This window comes from Abramis brama (assembly GCF_963993115.1).
Source record: "Abramis brama genome assembly, chromosome: 3".
Classification (NCBI taxonomy): Eukaryota; Metazoa; Chordata; class Actinopteri; order Cypriniformes; family Leuciscidae; genus Abramis; species Abramis brama.
This window is the reverse complement of record NC_139965.1, coordinates 31,947,329-31,970,388: the sequence shown is the minus strand read 5'-3', so window position 1 is coordinate 31,970,388 and position 23,060 is coordinate 31,947,329. Positions and strand designations below refer to the sequence as shown.

The window sequence follows — 23,060 nt, the reverse complement described above, 5'->3', positions numbered from 1 at the left end:
GTGACGTCAGGCAGGCGTATTGCTTTTCGTCCTCGTCGTGCCGGTGAGACAGTGCCATCTGCTGTTGTGGAGATGAACGGGCTTAATGTAACTTACTGGATTCCCGCGCGATCTTCATCTCTATGCTAAAACCGTATCTATCTTCTGTATTAATAGTTATAATTCTCAAAATGCTTCAGACGCTAACTACTATTTCACAACGTCAGCTGAGTTATTTTACTACACTAAAATCCACAACAACTAAGTTAATGTCCACCAGCTGGCGCCAAAAGCACGTCGTATGTTAAGCCCCCAATAAAAGGCACAAAGGTAAAGTTACTCTGAGATTTATTGTAATTACATGCTTACTACTTTTCTGTTATAGGAAAATGTTTTTATAAAAAATAAACCAACTTTTAAATCTATTTTTGCACTACCAAGCCAAGCAAACTGCCATCAGATTGTAGTTATTAGAAAATGCAGATCTTTATGAAGTGAAGTGCAGGCCAACTGGCCAAGTATGGTAAGCCATACTCAGAATTAGTCCTCGGCATTTAACCCATCCCTGTTACACACATTAGGAGTAATGAGTAGTAAACACACACACACACACACACACACACACACACTGCAAACCGTGGACACAAACACCTGGAGCAGTGGGCAGCCATTCACTGTGGCACCCGGGGAGTAATTGGGGGTTAGGTGCCTTGCTCTGGGGCACCTCAGTCATTTCCTGCCTTCTGAGAATTGAACCCACAGCCTTTGGGTTACAAGTCCGACTCTCTAACCACGACTGCCCCACTGTGGTATCCGTATCATTACCACATTCAATAATTGAGTATTGCTGAACCTATAACAGGGCCAAAATGTTGAGCATTATCTTTTATTAGGTTGCTTCAATACCTTCCACATAACCTTGTTAAAACATACCATCAAAAACAAATGTATGAAGAGAGACTTAATTAAAATAACTGTTTAAACAATATTAATATAATAAAAATGAATTTAGGCTCTGTAACTCTGAAAGGGTGGGGTTGGGGGTTGCACACCCAGAGTGATAAAATGGTACATTTACCTACACCATAAAAAACATGATGAAACTGGGCAGAAAAACCCAAAAGGAAGAAATTCCTCATGCATACTTCTGAAATTGTCTCTGACATGATATGAGACTGGACAAATACTCAAGGCCCGGTTTCACAGACAAGGCTTAGACTAAGCCAGGATTAGATGTGCCTTAGAAAAAAAGAAGAAGAAAAAAAAAACTTTACTGATGTGTTTGAGACAAAACAATGACACTGATATATTTTAAGATATGTCAGTGCAAGTTGCTTTCAGTTAAAACATCTTAAACATGCACTTTATTCTGGGACTATCTTAAACCTTGTCTGTGAAACCAGGGAATTGGGTCCAAAAAACGTAGTGCACAAATCCAAATTACGAGTTCAGTGATACAAATTGATTTTCATATTTCAATGATATCATGCATGATGCATAGAGAAAAGTAAGGCTGGAAATCACAGCAACAGCCAATTCACAGTCTTTAAACAATCCATGAGCAAAACACTTTGTAACCAAGCTATCAATCTACTTACAAACGTAACATACAGTATTTTGCTTAACCTGATAAAACTCTTGCAAACAAAATGGGTATCAAACATTTCTGTACAGGCTTTTCATTTTGTGCTGTGCAACAGGAAACAGTGAAATACTTTTAAAATAAAGTATTATCAATGGATCATTTATGAAGAGCTGAAAATAACTTTTAAAATTTCCTTTACCACATGTAGTAGAAAAAAACAGCAGCATAAAATCCAGGGGGAAAAAATGTGTTCATACATACATATATACATACATACATGTGTAGTGTTTTTCTTTTGCAAATGTGACCCTATACCTCTTTGGCCATGCATTTGTGTAATATGCTGACACACAAATAACAATGTTAAAGTAACATGTCTGCCTTTCCAGCAACAGAATTTTTTTCTGTTTTCTGTTGTGATTCTAATAGTTTACAAAATATAGCATTACAAATGTAGAACTAAAACCAAAGTCAAAAGTTTCAGAATATTATCAAAATATCTTAACTACAATATAAAGAGTGTATTCATGAATCTAAATGATTTTTTTTTTGTTTCTGTTGTTTTATAGATTGACTTTGTGGGTAACCAGTTTTATCTACCGGAGAGAAAATGTGTGCAAACACTAATAAGATAGACTGAATTAAATGATAAGAGAGAGACTTTGTAGGCCAGTGTAAATCCCAGTAGAAGTAGCCTGGTTTAGTTAGTCCAACGCTGCTCTTCTGCTACTAAAGATTGTATGTTATCCTGTGCGGGCTGTGACATGTCCCAGTTATCCGCCCGTTTCATTCTTTCCTGCCTTCTTGCACGGACCACTACATCTGAATTATCTTCTTTGATCCATCCTCAGTCAGCTGATACCTGATAGAAAAAGGAAGCCTTTATAATCAAATAAAAGCACATGTACAGGAGTGACAGTATGAATGAATGAGAATCATACCATTGAGTCCATCCTTTAGAAATGTCTTCACTTGCCAAGTCCACAAGTGCCTGTGACAAAGACATTTGCAAGCCTCCATAAAAATCCAATGATCAACAAAATGAGAAAAAGTGGGAATAGTGAGTGTGTCAGGGTCTTTACCTTGCCCAGTAGCACTTTGTGTTTGGACAGCAGTCCTCCTCCATTCTTCACAGCAACATCAAGTGTCCTCCTGTGCAGTTCCACTATAGACACACTGAACTCAAAGCTGACAAAAGCAACACAACAAGAGACTGTAACTTACTACTGTTATTGGTGCACTTGAATATGCACATACAACTGGCATCAATAAACTTTCAGTAATGGAACTACACGAAAAGAAAATTTCTCAGAAACATGGGCAGTTGCATCAAACATTTTAAAGCCTTGATTGACTTGGTTTGGAGGGTAAAACAGTTAGCTAAATCTGTCCAGTAAGAAGCTCTGCAGTGGATTTAATATGAAAAGGAATGTCATGCAAATGCATACAGCAAGATAAACAGCAGATATGAGTTTGAATTTGGTGGGTGCTCTTCTAATTTGAATGCTGTTTCAGTGAGTTGAAGTCACTGTGTCTGTAACCGCTTTAGGTTTTACATGCGAACACATGAGTTTACATGAAAATGATGTGCTAAAAATGGAAAAGTTTCTTCTTTGTACAGATGACAACGTTATCAAAACAATCCCCGTTCATACGGATCTGCGAAAACGGCTAGTAACTCTATATTATGTATGCCAGACAAGTAGTTGGCGATGTCACTTGGTAAAGAAAGACTACGCGCCTGCGCACATTCTTTTACTACAGTGCACTGAAGCCGAACACACATGCCTATAGTCACAAATTACATAATCTGTCCTTTTTTTGGTCCAATTTTCATTCTAAGGATGTTTATGTTGATAATACTGTATTATTACTTTGTCTTCTGGGTAAATTTCATCTTTACAAAGCTAGAAACATTCACTGTAATCCCAATTTTAGATAGTTCTCCTCTGATATAAAGTCTTATACACAAAGGCTTCAAAAACATATCCTTGAGTCTGTTGTAAAGAACCTTTAATTTTTCATGATGACAAAATGTTATACTGAGTTGATTTGTGTAATTCTTATAACCACTTGTGATGATGTCTGTATGTCCTCCCTTTTTTCTTGTTAATATCTTTATCCTTTCATTTGCAAAAAAAAGAGACTAAACTATAGACCAAACACGTAATATGCATGTGCATTACGTCACTGTTTTCACAGATTCGCGTTTTTGTAGTTTACACAGAGGTGATAACTAAATTACATGGGTGTCGTTTTCAAAAACGTGCACTTTGATTTGAAGTTTGCGATTTCAGGCTACGAAAACACCGTTGTCGTGTAAATAAATGGCCAAAACGCATAAAAAGTCTTCAGTTTTTAGTTGAAAACGGTATCGTGTAAACAGCCCCTAAAAGAAGGACACTTATTTTATGTATGTGTTGACTAAAGCACATGTAAAGTGATAGTTATACTGTAATTGTAGTGTTATTCGATATTACATTTCAAGTTAATATATTTTAAATGTACTAAATTGCAACTTTATCATTACAAATGTGTACAAAACTTAACATTTATGTCACACTTTAAGTATATTCCTTCAGTGTTATTTCCATAATATGTTACATGTTTAAAAAATGTGCACTTCTTTTTCAAAAGGGCTTTTGTACCAATTATTATGAAGAATATAATTCGAGGTTTGCAGGTTGGTACTGTTGGTCTTGTGTCTGACTGTGTGTTCAGTGAGTTTCTTACGAGTGGTCATAGACAGGGTTGAGCGTCTTCTTGAGTGTACTGGTTTTTCTGCGGCCACTCCGGCTCTTGTCTGGTAACAGGTACAGGCGGATGTATGGGTCTGAGCCATCTCTGGTCAGTGCTATGAGGTTTCTGTGATTATGACACATGGAAACACATATTTACACAAAAGCAAGAGAAGTATTTTCACAGAGACCTGTTTTGTCACATTTGTCACAAATTTAAACATACAAATGCAAAAACATGTCCCCCATTATTTGCACACACAAATAATTGAGTTTTTGAATAATTGAGAATAACACTTGAGTTTTTAATACTCAAGAGCAGGGCTTGACATTAACACCCGCCAATACCGCCAAATGGATTTCAGCAGTGGCGTGTAACGCAGTCACTCCTACTAGCCACTTTGGCGGACTGAATTTTATATAGGCTTAATATAAATTTTTCAATTGTAGTCTTTTAAAAAGGCATCTGAAATAATAAACTAAGTGCAATCTAGTGTTGTCAAAAATATAGATTTTTCGATACATATCGATACTGATCGATCGTGAGTCATGTCTTAAAGCAACAGCAGCCTCGTATACCGGCTGCCAAATAATGAGATAATATTAAAAATATCTATATGGCAGTTTTTCCCTATGGTATCGATGTCAAAATTGTTGCCAGTGAAAATGCGGAGTGGCTATAACTTTGAAAAACCACTAGCCACAGTGGCTGGTGAGCAAAAAAGTTAATGTCAAGCCCTGCTCAAAAGAGTTAACCACTGATCACCTGGCAAAAAATAAAATAAAAAAATACCTCACTAATATACTGTACATGTTCAGTGTAAAAAAAAAAATTACGCAAACAAAATGATTGGAAGTGGTACTAAAAAACAGAAAGGAGGACTGTATTTTTGGTATGAAGGTTACCTGCAGGCATGAACCACTACAATAAGTTTATTCCTTTGTGAGCTGTGTCGAAGAGTGAGCTGGACTTCACCAAGCGGATACTGGCTCAGCCCAGAGCCGCTGTAACAGAGAAACAGCATGTTCATCTGACAGAGTGTGGGACTAAGTTTTTCTTCTAACAAATTCTTAAAGTTAACATGAATTCAAAATTGACTATATTTCCTTTCATAATGCATGTTCCTGATCTTATTTTGCATGACTTCCTTGATGCACATCATTCCAAATTAAAGTGACTTAAAATATTTGAAGTACTTTTTGAATTATAACTTTATAATTATAACTTTTTAACTCTTTTTCCTTAGTTTTTCCTCTTAACTCACACAACCTGGATATATTCTGTTATTTAACAGCCACTTTTCACAATCAACAGGTAAAACGATCCATAGCTCCTCATTACCAGTTAGATGTAACTACAGTTTGTAATAAAAACAATAGAATTTATGCCAAATAATAATAGGCTTTTAGCAGCTATTACAAAAGTCTTCAGTATCACATGATCCTTCAGAAATCAGGATTCTTTGATGCATAGAAAGAAAAAAAAGTTTTTTTGTAATATAAACATTTTGTAACATTCTGTAACTTTTTTCATTTGTAACTGTCACTTTTGATCAATGAAATGGATCCTTGTTAAATAAATTATTTATTTATTTTGAAAAAAAAGTTTTGAACGGTGATTTATTTTAATCATTTCATTACATTTAGTATAAATATGCAAAACTACTGCTAAAATACTCCAGTTAGTGAAATACAGTTTCAACTAGCTGAGCTATTTGGGATGCCATAGGCGTTTGTAAAAGGGAATCAGTGACAAATACAAATGGGCCGTGTCACACTTTCCACTGCTTCACTGTTCAAATTGTTTTGGGCGCCTCAGTAGAGACCAACATGCTCAGTGCTATCCAGTAAGTCATGCCGTGTTCTTCATTGGGCCGTGCAGATAAATGTTTCTCAATGAACTGGGTACTGCTGTTGTGACTCACTTATTTGGCTTTTGGTGTTTCTCATACACAACAGAAAATAGCAGTGTGACTTCTAACAAAATGTAATTGCCTTGACAAGAAAAAAAGCAAACCGCAAACATGACTTCTGCATATAGGGAATCAGTGTGTCATGTGACATGGACACAGACTCACTTTTGTAGCTGCTGTAACCGCTGCTGCAGTTCCATTGTGGCACAGGGCAGTGAAATGTCAGAGGCCAGACTAGGAGTAGAGTCTCTGTGAGTCTGATGCTTGTGCGAGCTGCTTATCACTAGACTGGAAACACTGCGGCCTACCTCCGCAAGCCGCACCGGGGAGCCATCCGATCCTCTTTTCCCTTGAGGGGTGTCCGGTGGAGGGGTACATGGTGGGTTGTGTGACGGCTGGATGACTGTGGAGTTGCTGGTGCTAGTTGCTGTTTGAGATTGTGGGGACACGAAAGTGTTATTCTGACTAGTGTGTCTGACTCGGACAGATGATGGTTGGCTGGATGTGACCTCCTTTTCCAAACAGAGGACCTGTTTACACAAAAACATATTTATATGGACAAAATGTATTGAAGTGCTGAATGAAACACACACACAAAAAAAATTAAATCGCACACAGACACACCAACCCTGAGAGCCATTTTGAGTTTGAGGGTGCTGTTGGGGCCAGAGTTCTGCAGGGGGAACTGCTGGTTTAGCGTCATGTCCGCCTCCTTCAGGAGAGAACCAAGTGCCACCCGCACACTACCCAGAGAGCACTTGTGCTTACTATCCCTCACCTGAGACACACAAACAAACAACATCTATACATGTCATTTGACAAATACAAAACACTGTTTGTGTTAAAATTTGTGTCTCTTTTTGAGGATTGTATGTCTATGATCACATTCATATTTCCTTGCTGAATAAAAGTATTCATTTCTTAAAGACACCATGAAATCAAAATGGACTATTATTATTGTTATGGAATATTGTGGAATTTATTATAAATGGTTTATCCATGCACACCATTATTTTTTATTTTTATATGAATGTGGCCTCGTAATCTTTAATCAAAATAATTTCCACTCCCACTTGCAGTGACATCTCTTCTTTTCTCTGATGTTTAACATGTTTACTGGCGCGAGGGCGGGACATCCTGTCACTCACATGAGATACCACAATGATACAACGATCCAATAAATTCCCGATGGGCAAAATCAAGTCCCACCCTACATTTTTTCTTGTTCGAGAAGCCGTTTCACTTTGATATACTACGCAATAGGATAAAAAACTAGCGCAATTTCCGTTTCATGCCAACTTTAACATTCATGCTTTTGGTATGGTTCCTTATAGAATACCTCAATTTCCAGTTCCTGAGTGTGGGGGTTTTTGATAAGGAAGGAAAAGGCCTCCTCCCACAGCGGCTCAGAAGTTTTATACCTAACCTGAAAATACAGGAGCAAAACAGGACTGAACGTATGTGCTAGTCTTCAAACAGGTTAAAGCTGATTTATAAATGTTACCTTGCTTGTATAGATCTTTTGTCCTACAGTCAGTTTGACAAAAGGATTTGGATCTATGCTCACTTTCTTCCCAGACTGTTGAACAAAAAAAAGAAAGAAAACTTCAATTGTACAGTATTATATGACAATCACCATATATGACTGTCTCCTTTAATAGTCACCAAATCTACTTAACATCTGCTTTCTGGTAACATAATACAATATTTCCTGCATGTACTAGATTGATTACAAATTATATCATAACTCAGTAAGCCTTTATTTAAGTTATGTTTTTTTTTACTAGCGCTTTGTGGTAAGAAGGTTATTTTAAGCTCATCTATGAAAATACCAGCAATGTAAATACAATAAGCCTCCTGTTTTACTTTGAATATATAAAGAAAAAATAATAATTAAAGCTGCAGTCCATAACTTTTGGTGCTCTAGCGGTTAATAAACAGAACTGCATGCGTCTTGCGGAAGAACACTGTAGCCGGAGCTACTTCTTTTACAATTTTTTTTTTTTTTACATTTATGCATTTGGCAGACGCTTTTATCCAAAGCGACTTACATTGCACTTCTAATAGGTGTACCATAGTGATTCAGGATTAAAAAAAATACGGTTTGGAAAATGGATTCATGATGCACTTATTATATCAATTTTGTACATTTTGAACACACAAAAAAAGTTATGGAATGCAGCTTTAAATTAAGTTAAAGAAAAAAAAAGTATACAATAGTATATTAACTCAATGAATTTGGTGTTAAGTTAATAAAAGCACCCACAAAATACATAAAAATGAGAAAAATGTATATTGACAATATGCAAAATCCAAAGGACTAAATGTATGCAGTGAGGCATGAAGGAAGAATACATTGGAGAAGCATTCAAGAAATAAACCCAATCACAAAAGAATGAAACAAATCATAAAAGATGTGAAATCATGCTTAGGCTCCAAATATGCCAGATATGAGTGCAGTGCCTGTTATGCATGTCACTGTTTGAAATGCATGCATTCCCAATGTACCTTCAGGCCTTTATAAGGGGGTTTGGGGCCATCAGGGTTAAAGTCAAGAGGATTGGTCTTTCCACAGGAAGTTTTGAGAGAAATTGAAAACAGGAAAGTTATTATAAAAGGACATGCAAGAATGATAGTTAGATCGGTCCAATCTTACAGATTCTTAAAAAATATGTATTAAAATTAAATACATATACATATCGAAAACCATACTTTTTTTCTTTTCACTGAAACAATGTTGGCAGCGATACAAAGACCTTTAAATAACCAGGTTTTGTCCTAACTCTTCAGACTGCTTACTTACTCTAGACCAGGAAACGTCAATCATTTATCTAAGATTGACCAAGCTGTATTTAGATCAATCATGTGACTTCAGAATCAGTTAAAAATAAATGGTGAAAAAAAATGTCTATATAAACCTTAGCTTCTGACAGTCTGATAAAACACAAATTATATATAATAAAAAATTTACATTCTTAGTTGCTGAGCGATTATGATAGTTTTGAATGGGACAAAGATATAATAAATGTGATGTTCATAGTTTATCTTCAACCCTGCTCCTGGGGACCAGAGTTGGGCTCCAACCCTAATCAAACACACCTGAACAAGCTAATCAAGGTGTGCAGGATAGCTTGAAGACGGTTGGAAATAAATTTTGAAGACTTCTGGTTTATTGCATGACAATTACACGTTACACATGCCCAACAGGTAAAAAACACATGCACTAGATCAACGTCATCTGCGTTGTTTGCTTGTTACTGAAGAAAAGTTTGACTGGAAGAAATGTCTGTTCACACTGTTAAGTAAACATCTACAGCTAGTTCTGGAGAACCAGGATGCAGATTACTGGCAAACTCACAAATAACGTTCTATAGAGAGAGTCGGGGTTCTCACAAAAGACTAGACCAGAGGCCCTCCTCTCCTTTAGGTTTCCACAGCCAAAGCTGCCCTCAAAGACACTCTTACAGTAGAGGAGGAAGGCACAATGCATTAAAAAAATGGGCAAGACTGGATGACTACTGTATGTTTGGGTCAAGAGTCTAAAAACTCCCTTTCTGATCATAAATGACTGGAGTGAAAATAAAAAACTCAAATAGTTTGAAAACTTCAAACCTACTCAATGTTCTGCATAGAGATCATCACTCAGCAAGCAACTGATCTTGTTTAATGAAGCTTGCATTACTGCTTGTTGGTAATATAAATGTCATTACTGAAAACTACTTAAAATTACATTTTCTGACTCTGTTAAGTACATAATTCAATGGTCACATAATTAAAGATGCCAAATAAAAATTGCAGTGTTGTTTTGGGCCACATTGACTTTCATTGTATGGACAAAATAGTATAAAATATAAATTGTATAAAACATCATCTTTTGTGTTCTGCAGAAGGAAAAATCATTTGGGTGTGAGAAATTGCATTTTTATCATATTTTTACTGATATCCAAGCAGATTATCATAGAACATAAAAAACAACGTCGCTCTACAGCAGATCCTCAGGCAGAGCTTATGTAAACAGCTACACGCGCACACACAAAAATATACTTATTCTTACCGGCAAATTACTGGCAGAGTCCAGGTAAACAACTAGCAGAGCTGAAGAGAGATTGTCATTAGACCTTATGCACTTCAGTACCTAATAAGAGAGCAAAAGAGAATGAAATGGTCAAAGGTTTAGCTAGTTATATTTAAATCATCTCTATCAGTGTCGGTCAGAGAGTTTGTGCATACTTGATATAGTTTTTCAGCACTCGGGTACAATGAAAGCCACTCTAATTTCAGATGAAGTTTGCCTGCCGTGACTTCTTCCAAGTCAAACCACTGCAGAAAAAAAAATATGTGTTTAGTGCACTGGAATGGCAGCTATGGGCTTAAAGAACATTCAGTTCATTCCAAAACAATGATGAAATAAAAAACTGATGATAATCTTTTCTTTGGAAAAATGAACAAAATTTCAATTCAATTACTGCAAATACAGCATTATCTCAACAACTTTGGAAACTCAAAGTCAGTTTATTAATTAGAGGGTTCTGAAATAAAACCTGGTGACATTTGTTTAAGGATAACAAGAATGTACTTCTGGATATTAATTGTGGAAAAATATCTTGTTTTGAAGTAAAAAGGCAACAAATTTTTCCTTTGTGATTTAAAAGCAGAGGCAGTGTTATGAATAACTGGAATGAAAACAAAAAAAACTCAAAAATGTTCTGCATAGAGATCAATCACTATCAGCAAGCAACTAAACCTGTTAAATGAACATTGTATTACTACTACTAATAGGTAATGTAAAGAGTAATATCAATGAATACTGAAACTGTAAACTATTTATGTGTCATTTTCTTCAAAACATCTACATTTTAATGCATACATTAGAAACAGACATTGAAAAAAATATATATATAGACAGTATATAAGGGGGCAGCGGATAAAGGAAGAATCAATGCCTGCCAATACAGAATAATCTCAATAACTTTGGAAGCTCATTGTCAGTTCATTAATGAGAGGGTGCTGACATTTGTTGAGGGATGTGAGCTATAAATTAGCCTTAACAAGAACGAAAGTGTAAAGTATTACCTCATCAACCTTCTGTTCTTTATGAAGCTCACTCAAGTCGATCATTAGACTGGAACAAAAATAAATGAAACAAGTTTTAAAAAAGGTATATAATAAATAAATAATAAATAATGTTACATTTCAGCTACATAAATGAATATGGCACCTGCCCAAGAAGTCATCTTTATCTGGGTCTTCATCGAAAAGCTCTATTTCCAGATGCTGTCCTGAATGTTCATATACTAGTGCCTAATAATAAAACGCAGGAATGCACATTTTAGTGTATGTACATGAGTCAGTAAATTAGTGTTTGTATATATATCTATGTGTGCGCGTGTATTCACCTCATACACCTCGTTCCATTTGGGGTGCAGGCATTCTTTGATGGTCTTGCTTCTAAAGAGTTGGTTGCTGACAAGCAGCATGCCATATGGGTCAGACTTGCCTTTGATCAACCCGCCCAGATATGTGTCCTTAACTTCCAGATTCTGAGCCTCAAGAAAATGAATCCTGAGAACTCCCTAATGAGTGTGAGAGAGAATTAAATATAACAAGAGATTACTGAATATTAATATGAACGGAAGGTTTGCCAAATAATAAGCACTGAGATAGTTGTGTATGTGTGTGCATTCACCTTTGGCATTGGGAAACGGAGCTGTGCCAGTTCAACCTCACCTATCAGTGGTACAGTGATCCTGTTGGGCAACACCATGTAAGTGCTGATAATATCCTGGATCATGTGGTCTGAAAAGCCACTGCCAATGAAAAAGAAATCATGATAAACATGAATTTTTCATTTTTAAAGTACTAAAGTGGTGAAGTACTTCTGGATTTAAATCATTCTCCTCTATGCAATTCTTAAATAGTTTGGTAGGGGCAAAAGATGATCAAATTCTTGTTTTGATGTTAAAGACAACATTAGGATATTTTTCCTTTGTGGTTTAATAAATAATGCATCAGAGAGTTAAAAGCAGAGGCAGTGTTATGAATGACTGGAAAGAAAACAAAAGACAAAAATAGTTTGAAAAAAAAATTTCAAACCTGCTCAAAATGTTCAGCATAGAGATCAATGACTCAGCAAGAAATTTAAACCTGTTTAATGGAGTCTAAATGTTTCTGCATTAGTTGGTGATGTAAATGAAACCTCATACAGGAAAAGGCAATAAAAATATCTATAACTACATATTCAAAAATATAAAGCATTACATAATTACTGAAGGAAACATGAAGTTAGAATTTACCTTAAAACAAAGTCTAACTGATGTAGATATACTGACATAGATTATTAAAAAAATAATAACAATAAAAAAAAAAAATCCTGTACCTCCCGGATGTATTGCTAACCACATAAACTGCATTCAAATGTTGACTTGCTGACTAAACCAACAATTTTACAAAAGATCATCTGACACTGTTTAATCAAGTATGTTTTTGTAACATTAGCATGAATACATTTTCTACATTTTGGCGGGCTCCTGCAGCAGCATTTGGTGTGACAGTATGCACATCTAATTGGCCCACAGCCTGCTTGTCCCAGCACAAAAACAAGCACAATCTTGTTAAAATACAAGCACAAGAAGGGGGAGAGGCAATGGAGTGGAAACACACAGAAGCAATAGTGCCATTTTGAGGATTATGCTGAAATTCCTCAGCTTTTACTCCTGTCTCTGGGCAGCTGCCTGTCTTTGTTGAAAAGGCTGTAGTTCTGTCAGTGCCACCTGGGTTTAAAGTCATCTTAAAACACACACAGAGGCAAGCAGTCCTGGATGTACTGTACAGGAAGACAAACTATATTTGCCATGGCAATAAGAATTAAACCAATTGAAAAACAACTGCACACAGTTCATCAAAAGAAAAGTTCATCTCATCCAAATCATGTTACATCCCAGTCTTGGAACAGCGTGGCGTAACATAACTGAAGAACATTGCATAAGAAAAGCGTGGGTTTTCTTTCATTTATTGTAGGAGCGTTCAGTTTGTTCCTTTTATAGGTTACTGAGCTTTGGAAATGGGTATGCCAAAATAAACAAAAAAGAAATAAACTAGTTATTTAAGGGCTACCATAACCTAAATGTAACGATGCATGCAGGGAAGCTGAAGACAGAAGACTCAGGTTTTCACAAAACACTAAGTAGCTTAATTCTTACTCAAAAAGCAAGCAAACAGGCAGTGCAAGCAAACACATCTAAACTAGTGATGTATGTCTCGAGATGTCTTTTACATGGTCTCGGTCTTGTCACGGCCTTGACGGTCTTTGGTCTTGGTCTTGTCTTGGTCTCGGACCTCTCGGTCTTGTCTAGGTCTTGCTGTCTCAGACCAACATAGTGGTCGGGGGATTTAGCAATACAATACTACAATATCCACGACGACACAACGTTCGATAATGCAACATTATTATCCGCAACGGAACGGATTGAAGCGCGCGTCCAAGTGCTGACAGTGCGGCGTGTGCTCGGAACACACGAGAAAACACTGTATCCGCGGCCACTGATCGCAGCGGCAACGAGCACTTTGATCACTTGGTTTAAAAAAACACATATCAGTAACATGATGGGTTTTAACTTCATTCAGGAGTCATTCATTTTGGGTAACTGCACAACTACACAACTGACAGATGACTTTGAGCGCACCGCCAACGGTGTGTGTGTGTGTAACCATAGCGACAAAACGACCAACTTTCGGATCCCGCACTTAAGCCTATAATTTCGTTTTTAAAAATGTAATTAAGTATTTAAAAGTTGCAGAATGGGTTCATTTGGAGTCTGAGACTCCGAAATCGGCAGGCATTTGCTTAGATGAATTTGTGTCTTTGATATCGGTGTGTGTATGTTGTGTTGTTGATGTTAGACTAAATAAATAGTCTTTTAAATAGCATCTCCGTTGTGTTGACTAAACATTAGGCCTAATCCAAGTTTATAATTGTGTATCTTTAATTTGATGTTATACGTTTTCATCTACACATTAATTATAATTTCAATTGGTTACATATTTCTCATTCTTTAGACAGTTGTTGGAGGAGCAAGATGGTGTTGGAGGTGTTTGATGTTTTGTCAGACGAACCAGTCAGTACCAGTCATGTCAGTCCTCAACAGTACACAAAAGTTAAGGGAGTCTCAAACCTCTAATAGTGCAGTAACAGCCGTCATGCAATTGCTACACATAGTTGATCTCACCCAATCTGCAAAAACATTTACAGTGAGCTCACAGTCACACACATGACATGGTCTGTCTCTGTATTGTTCTGCCTGTGTAGTTGAAGTAATACCATCTAATATGCATTGAATGTAAACTGTGGCTGAACCCTATGCTGCTGTTCTTGAATTCATACAAGTTATTGCTTAGCTTCAACACTAGTCTGTTTTTTTCCCCTCCGGTCTCGACTTGGTCTCGGTCTTGGTCTCGACTTGGTCTTGGCCTTGGTCTTGTCTTGGTCTCGGTTTAGGCGGTCTTGACTACAAGTCTAATCTAAACATAACAGAGACTGGACAAAAAGCGAAGGCAAGGGTGAGGCTTAAATAACAAACTGAAACGAGCTTATAAATGACACAGCTGAAACCAATGAACTAAAAATGACGGTAACCATGGAAACTGAACAAAGGTGGGAAAATGAACAAAGGAATAGGTGAAACTCAGACATGAACAAAAACAGATAAAAAACAAACATAACCTTGACATTAACAAAGTAAAAGTAAAACAAAATACATCACACTTCCCTAACTTCCTGTCTATTACAAATCAGGAGAAAATATAATTTTACAAAAAAATAACAGGCTCCCGTCTCCTACAAGACAGAGGAATTACCCTATTTACAGATAACCTTTTAATACCGACACAATAATGGCAGCAGCACCCACAGCACTGGCATCCACCTCAAGTTTAAAAGGGCGAGAGAAATCAGGGACAGCCAGAACAGGAGCAAAACACAACAAATCTTTTGCCACTTTAAGAGCGTTTTCGCATGACGGAGACCAGATAAAGGTTCTGGAAGAACTCAATAAATCAGTAAGTGGAAGCAATATTTTTTGCAAAATGCTCTGTAATAACCCACCATCCCAAGAAAACTCCCGTCTTGTCTTAGGTGCAGGACATTGAAGGATGGCGACAACTTTAGCTTTTACCGGGCAAATTTGACCATGCCCTACTTGCTTGCCGAGATACGTTACCACGGCCTTGCAAAATTCACATTTAGCAAGGTTAATGGTGAGTGAAGTTTAGCACCTGCCAGTACCCTTTTAAGAGATCTAGTTTTGTTACTAGGTGGGCCGCTCCAACCCGATCTATACAGTCATCCATGCGAGGCATGGGGAAGGAATCAGGTTTTGTGAGACTCCTCTTTCATTATCTCCTGTTTTACAGGATTTACACGGTAGGGATGTTGATGTATGGGAGCGGATCCCTCAATTTCAATATCATGTACTATCGCAGTAGTCTGAGAGGGAGTATCTGCAAACAAGGAAGGGTATTCTTTAATCAACAACATAATATCTCGATGTTGCTGATCAGAGAGACAAGACAACATTTGTTCGAGGTTTAACAACATTTCTGAATTTTTTCATTTTTCTTGGGTAAATATTTTTAATGTAAAATTGGATCCCTGATCAGTTTGGATCACTTTTGGTAGCCCAAACACAGAGCAAAATTTCACCAATTTTTGGATCATCCTTTTAGCTTTAATTTCATGTCGCAGCGCACATTATTGTAAGAATGTATTGATGCCCAGCTTTTGATTTAGGGAGCGGGCCAACACAGACCATAATAATATGCTCAAAAGGTTCTCCCAATAAAGGTATTGGATGTAAAGGAGCAGGTGGTATGGTTTGATTGGGCTTACCGGTCAGTTGGCATGCATTACATGAACGGCAGTAAGCGGAGACATCAGACTTCATCCCCGACCCAAAAAAATAGCGAAGCACTTGCTTGTAGGTTTTTCTAATGCCCAGATGACTTGAAAGAACATGATCATGAGCAAGTTTAAGTATTTGTACGCAGTACTCAGAGGAGACTACAACTTGACAAAAGATGTCATTCTTTTTCCACCTACGCATTAGCACTTTGTCTTCCCAATGAAATGCAACTCCAGACTCAAAAAATCTATCCTTGTAAATCGCAGCTGCAACACACGCAGTCAAAGAAGGATCAGATTTACTCTCAGCTACAGGTAACTTCAGCTCTGACTGAACGAAAATTTTAGCTTCCATTTTTTTACCATCAGATACCAAAAACGAATCTGACAAGTCAACAACTTCCTGGAGCTTACGAGCTTGAGCGGGTGTTACCGTACAAAAAGGAAACGCGTTAGGAGACTGTTCCGTTTTTTATGTCAGTCTGTCACTCAGGGGCATCCACTATGACAGGCTGCGAAAAAACTTTACCTCCAGCTAAATCATTACCCAGTATGAGGTCAACCACTGGACGCTGAGATCGCACGCCCACCTGTACAAATCCTGAAACAAGGTCAGACTTTAAACACTCAGTATGCAAGGGAACTTTAATACAGCCCAGTTCCACACCTCGGAGCAACACATTAGCTCCCGTATACGATTCATTAGACAGCGGCAACATTGTACTCAACATAAGTGTCTAAGCGGATCCCGTATCTCGGAGCATTGTTATTGGCTTAAAACTCAAATCATTAGACAACCCTACTGATCCAGTTAATAGAAATGGTTCATATATCGATGACTTACTTGATTCAGCAGGCATGAGACAGATTTTACAAAAGCAACACTTTTAGACTTAGTTGTGTTTTTCTTTTTCCATGCTTAACGTCCGCAATGAGATGACCCGAATAAAGACAGTAAAAACACACTCTTTTTTGTGCCGCACGAACTGGCCGCCCTGTGCTCCCCCACGTACAGCTTTAACAGCATCGGCAATATCTTTCCCCTGCACTGCAGCATGCGAGATCACAACTTTCTCGTGCCGAACAGCATGGGGAAAAAACACTCTATGAGTTAACACAAACTCATCAGCAAGAATAGCAGCTTCTGCGGGTGAAGATACCTTCTGCTCATTTAAATGAATAACATGATTATCAGGAAGGCAACCCTTGAAATCTTCTAGCAACATTAGTTCACGGAGTTGTTGGAACGTAGTCACTTTGCAGGCAGCACATCACTTGTCAAATAAAACCTGTTTATCCCTTGAAAATTCAACAAATGTTTGTGTGACTGCTTCCTTTTGATTTCAGAATGTTGGTCTGTAAGCCTCTGGGACTAGCTCATATGCATGCAACAAAGTCATAATCCAAACTTGTATCGGTGGGCAGGGATGCACATACCTCTTGAGCTTTTCCAACTAATTTACACTGTAAAAGAAGAGCCCACATTTCTTTTGGCCACTAAAGGGCCACCAGTTCAAATGCAGTAAAATAGGAGTCTACCTCAGCCTCTCTGAAAGGTGGGACCAATTTAACATGTTTCCCCACATCGAAAACGGGAGCTGCAATCGAGTCTGCCACAGGTGCTGCTGGATTTGAAGTGGCAGGCACCCCGGCTGGTAAAGGAACGAATTCTGGGTAATCCTGGTGATTGCATAAGTGCATCTTTACTTGGATGCTCACGAATATCAAATCCCTGTTTTTTCATTTCCATTTCCATTTCTAACTCCCTTAAACATACAGTAGCAGCTTATTTTGATGCTCTTGTCGATGCTCTTGTCGTCAAGTTGGATCGTGAGGTAAAAAAGAGTGGGCTAGGAGGCTGCTCAACTGGGGGAGGTTTTTCCTTTACATCTAACGCGACCTCTCCTTCCTCTGCATCTTTTTCTTTTGAGCTAATTTGCTACAACCTCAACTCTACTCAAAATGTTCCACATGGAGAGCAATCCCTTAGCAAGCAACTAAAGCCGAGTTCAGACTGCACGATTTTCAAAGTAGTCGGGTCACTGTTCTTTTCACACTGCGTGACTATCTGGGGTAACATTCAGTTGCTGGTGTGTTCACACTGCACGATGCATCGGCGACAGGAGGTTTCACACTGCATGACTTTCAGGAGGAAGAATCGCCGACAACTTCTGTCTGGTCCGCAAACTACGTTTCGCAACCAAACACACGCAAGAAGTGATAAGGAAATAGTGCAAAATCCCGCGTGCATAGACCGCAGTTCTCGCGCGAGACTGAAACTGCGATCCAAATTGTCTGTGCACTGATTTGCAGCGAAAAGGAGAAAAAGAAAAACATTATGTATGAGGAAATGGCTGGGAAGACAAGGGGAGCAAGGACTGTGTGTTCTGCAAAGAGAGTTGGGGGTAAATAAATAATTTTGCAATGTGCTGCTGGTCAAGCAAATGTTTGTGCTTTGTTTCTGTTTGATATAATTGTAAATATATCTATTAAAATACTGATATTGTGACCTATATCTCCTCCCCGAACTCCCCGCTGCTCTGTATCTTGCTCTCTCATTGGCTGTCGGTCATCGCCGATGTAGTTTTCAGTCAGAACACTTTCACACAGCAGGATTTTGAATCGCCGACAGGTCCAGATATTTAGCATGCCAAATATCTCACGGGCGTCGCCGACTCGTCGGTGATTCTCTCAGATCGCGTCTTTGCTCATTCACACTGCGTGATTGTCACTCGCGTGAACGAGCATCGATTTGCCTGTGATTTCGGGCATTTGTCGGCGATTTCTCAAAACCTGTCAGCGAGCCAAAATCGGGGCTAAAATCGTGCAGTCTGAACTCGGCATAAAACTGCCTAATGGAGTCTAAAGAAGTCTATATTATTGATAATACTAGTTGGTCTTGTAAAGAGTGGTGTACTTAATTTAATTGTGTCTAATCTACTTAAATATGCAAAAATGAAGTTTACTTAACTGTGCAGTGGATTTTTAGTTCTCATCATGCTTTGCATAGGGCTGGATCAGAAGAGTAAATGCTAAAATAATTAAGTGTTATTTCATGTGTTTTTGAGTAAAGTTATTTCATGTGTTTTAGTGTTTAATGTTCAGTTATGTTTGATAATTAAAAGAGTTTTTGTGTTTCCCATTATTCTGAAGAATATAGTTTGTGGTAGGTTGTGGGTGGCTACATGCATTAGGTTTATAGTGTATACGTTGCTCCTGTCAATGAGCAATAACAGTACTAATGGACAAGTTACTTACCACTTGTTAATTGCAAACATTTCCTATACAAGCGCCAGAAGTTATTTTAAACATACAATAATAAACAAGAGTTTGTATTACTTTTTACAACTAAGTAAGTTTTACAACTAAGTAATTAGTTGTGTAATGTATTGACAAATGTTAGAAAGACTTTACCTAATTTATTTTAATGTGTCATAGCTGTTAAATTGAGGAAGTGTTTATTCAAAAGTCAGCACACTGCCACTGCTGCTTCCAAAGAATCAATTTATTGAACTGTACAACGTTTCGACCCGAAGGTCTTCGACAGGCTTAAAAACAAGTACACAGCAAGGTCCAATTTATATCAACATGATCGGTCACACCTGATCTAATTATACGACTCATTAAGCCAATGATCCAATAAATGGAGAGAAAAAATACAAAATAGCACCCCATATATGAAAATAAAATAAACAGAAACATATAAAATAGTAACCAACATAACAGAATTTTATTATTTTAATTTAATTTTTTATTTATTATTTATTTATTCTCAACTTTTTTTTGTGTTAATGTTGGTTACTATTTAGTTTTTTTCTGTTTACTTTATTTTCATATACGGGTCAATAAATTGATTACTTGGAAGCAGCAGTGGCAGTGTGCCGACTTTTGTTTATAATTAATAATTGCCTAAAGTTTCTGGATGTGCGCATACTACTACTTTGAATTGTTCATTCAACACATGGGATGAAATCTACCCAAATAAACTGAGTGCAAATTGTTACCTCAGTTTTATTGAGTAGATTCTATAGGTTTGCTTTTACAGTGTATATTACATTCAGTTTATTCCATTAATATAATATACTTTCGTCATTCATTTAAAATTACTATCAGTATCCACATATGGCAATGTGCAGGTCAATGCTCAAAAACATAAAAGAAGCATAAAAGTCACCCAAGAAGCTATGAAGAAAAACATCAGGATATCTGAGCATTACAAATAATGTCATTTGAAGAAATGAATGAATGAGACTTAAAATAAAAACCACTATTTTAGTTGCATATAATGTAAATGTCTGTCGAAAACATTTGCTTTGCATTTTGAATGATTTATCACTGCAACAGAACAGGTTCAACAGCTGGGCATTTAAACGTAAAAAACTAAAACAAAACAAGAAATTAACCCTTGTGTGCACTGTTGGACATGAGTGGTAAATTTGCTTAGTGGTAAATTTGATCAGTTCCCTGGAACTCAGCTCATCTACATGGAAAGGAAACATGACACTCAGCAACAAAACAAACAAAGAATACAGACCAAGAATGATGCAGAGGCGAGTTGCAAACTATGAATCCATCACAGAAAATTCTAAACTTGTTCGACATATTAACATCAAACTTAAAGGAGAACTCTGGTCAATTTTAACATTGAGCTAATTTTTTTTGTAAATTTGGAGTGCTGTCAGTACAGAGAACAACGACAAAAATCGGTGTTGCCTACACGTGTTATCCTCTTTTTAAAATTTGCACCCTGTTGACTTAAATGGGGCAAGTTTTAAACCTGCTTTTAGCCTCTTAACATCCTTGATGTGTCATTACAAGTGCACAGCCATGTGAGTGATTCCTTCAGAGTCTTCATTTTTATTCATATCTTTCACATCTACTGCAGTCAGATTCACCGTGTTCACTCTGAAGTGCACTCACATGGCTGTGCACTTGTAATGACACATCAAGGATGTTAAGAGGCTAAAAGCAGGTTTAAAACTTGCCCCATTGAAGTCAACAGGGTGCAAATTTTAAAAAGAGGATAACACGGTGTAGGCAACACCGATTTTTGTCGTTGTTCTCTGTACTGACAGCACTCCAAATTTACAAAAAAATTTACAAAAATGTACAAGTTCTCCTTTAAGCAGTTAAGCTTAAGTAACTACTTTCAATTATGTCCAAGTAAATAAAAGCCTTCTTAAAGGTGTCCCTAAACCCCATGGTGATTAGACAAATCCATTAAGAGCTTTGTATGGGGGAAGTGCAAGGCAAAAGTAAATTTCAAGAAGATAAAAGACTTATTCTTTGTAAGACCCCTATGGAAAGTAAAATGAAATCAATTAGTTTTAAACAAATCTCTCCTCTTTTACCTGATTAAAACCTTTATATGCACTTTAACTTATCTCACTCATCAAATACTTTCTCTACATTTACCAAAACCTATTTTGTGTAATTCATTACACCTGTTCCCCTGTTACATTCCCCTCCAATCTGTTATTCCCCATTTCTGTCCAAATTACTTTCTCATATCTCTTGTCAGCAACACTTGACATTTAATCTCTCAAATTTTAGAGTACTATGGTAAAACGCAGATTCATTGTGAATTACTTCCTCTGTAATAAAAGAACACAAACATCCACCGGGTAAAACAACACGCTGAACAGAAATAATAAACACCATAAAAGAATGAAAGCAAGAATGATGATCTTAACTCTCATATTGATTTGCTTGCCGAGCAGATGCAGTTCCCCAAACATCTTCATAATGCAAGCATAGCACTCTCTGAGACTACAACAATCACTCAACAGTCCTAAACAGTGGGACACTACAGATATACAGCACAGAATTACACTGCATTAGGGTATTATGGTTGCCTGGACTGACAGATCTCAGCTTTTCTGTGCTTTTCTTCAGTCTTACATTAGCTACCGGTATATGATGCAAGGAGCATGGCTGACATGGGAGAAGTACTTCCTTTGTGCAGTGAAGATCCAAAGCAGCACCAATAAACTTTAATAGCCTAAGAACAAGGACTCTCAATGCTGCAGTGCTAATGACCACAGCCTAATGTTGCTTATTTCCTTGCAATAAGGATTATTAGAAAATCAACCTACCAAACAACCTCAACTAGTGCATTTATTCAGTTTTACAAAACAATCAGCAAAATGAATACATACAGATTTAAACTAGTCTGTGCTAGAGCTGTGTAATCACTCAACCGTCTGTGTGTGCGTGTGTGTGTGTGTGTGTGTGTGCAGGGCTCCAAACTGCGACTAAAATGGTCGCATTTGCGACCAAAAATATTTATTTGCGAGTGAAATTTCTGCCAAGGTCGCCATTGGCGACAATACAAATTTACTCCCTTTGATTGTAAAATTTGCATCCTACGTGCATGTTTTATAACAATCGTAGGGGTGTGCGATATGACGATTTTTGATTGTGGACGATTAAAATGTTTTCACGATCTGCTTTTGAAGACATATCGTCTAGAATCGTGCATTCTAGTTGCTGTTCTGGCGCCTCTGTCCCAACATACTGAACAATGCGACGTATATTCACATAAAATGTTAACGCGGCGGAACGGGACACTGCAGTTCACAAAAGTTAATAATTTGCATGTGCTTTAATGCCTTGTCGGTTAATCATTTAATTTGCGTGCTGATGCGCTGTTCTAACGTGTGCGTTTCTCAGCACGTAGCTACATGTGAAGTTCACATGCACTAAAAGCCTGTCTACCAGCGCCTGGATACTGACTAAGTTATCTTTCGAGTCTTATTGTGCTAATACTGTTAAATACACACAAGGTTTACATAAACAAAGTCGGTTATGTCTAAAATGAAAGCAAACTTGAGAAAATTGAGAGAAAATCTGCTTGTCAAATCCGTGTACATTAGACGCGTCGCGCGCAGCTCTTAAAGAGACAGTAGCAATTGTAAACACGCTGCCGCTTGTCCTTAAAGGTATAGTTC

General features: G+C 37.5%; 1 protein-coding gene across 2 annotated transcripts in view; it reads right to left on the bottom strand.

Moving 5' to 3' along the window:
• Window positions 1-850: 850 nt before the first annotated feature.
• esyt2b (extended synaptotagmin-like protein 2b) overlaps window positions 851-23,060 on the bottom strand; it is a 41,600-nt gene continuing 19,390 nt past the window's right edge. Inside the window, exons 8-23 of one of the 2 annotated variants that reach the window (XM_084107648.1) lie at window positions 11,902-12,022; window positions 11,612-11,788; window positions 11,434-11,516; window positions 11,289-11,337; window positions 10,446-10,535; window positions 10,270-10,350; window positions 8,724-8,780; window positions 7,720-7,794; window positions 7,555-7,641; window positions 6,844-6,993; window positions 6,381-6,745; window positions 5,209-5,307; window positions 4,298-4,429; window positions 2,647-2,752; window positions 2,506-2,555; window positions 851-2,426 (exon numbers count right to left, since the gene is read on the bottom strand). In XM_084107648.1, coding sequence (XP_083963774.1) covers window positions 2,381-2,426; window positions 2,506-2,555; window positions 2,647-2,752; window positions 4,298-4,429; window positions 5,209-5,307; window positions 6,381-6,745; window positions 6,844-6,993; window positions 7,555-7,641; window positions 7,720-7,794; window positions 8,724-8,780; window positions 10,270-10,350; window positions 10,446-10,535; window positions 11,289-11,337; window positions 11,434-11,516; window positions 11,612-11,788; window positions 11,902-12,022 — 1,768 coding nt within the window. In that variant the 3' untranslated portion in view covers window positions 851-2,380. The remainder of the gene's footprint in view (window positions 2,427-2,505; window positions 2,556-2,646; window positions 2,753-4,297; window positions 4,430-5,208; window positions 5,308-6,380; window positions 6,746-6,843; window positions 6,994-7,554; window positions 7,642-7,719; window positions 7,795-8,723; window positions 8,781-10,269; window positions 10,351-10,445; window positions 10,536-11,288; window positions 11,338-11,433; window positions 11,517-11,611; window positions 11,789-11,901; window positions 12,023-23,060) is intronic. The other variant, XM_084107649.1, reaches the window with a different exon arrangement.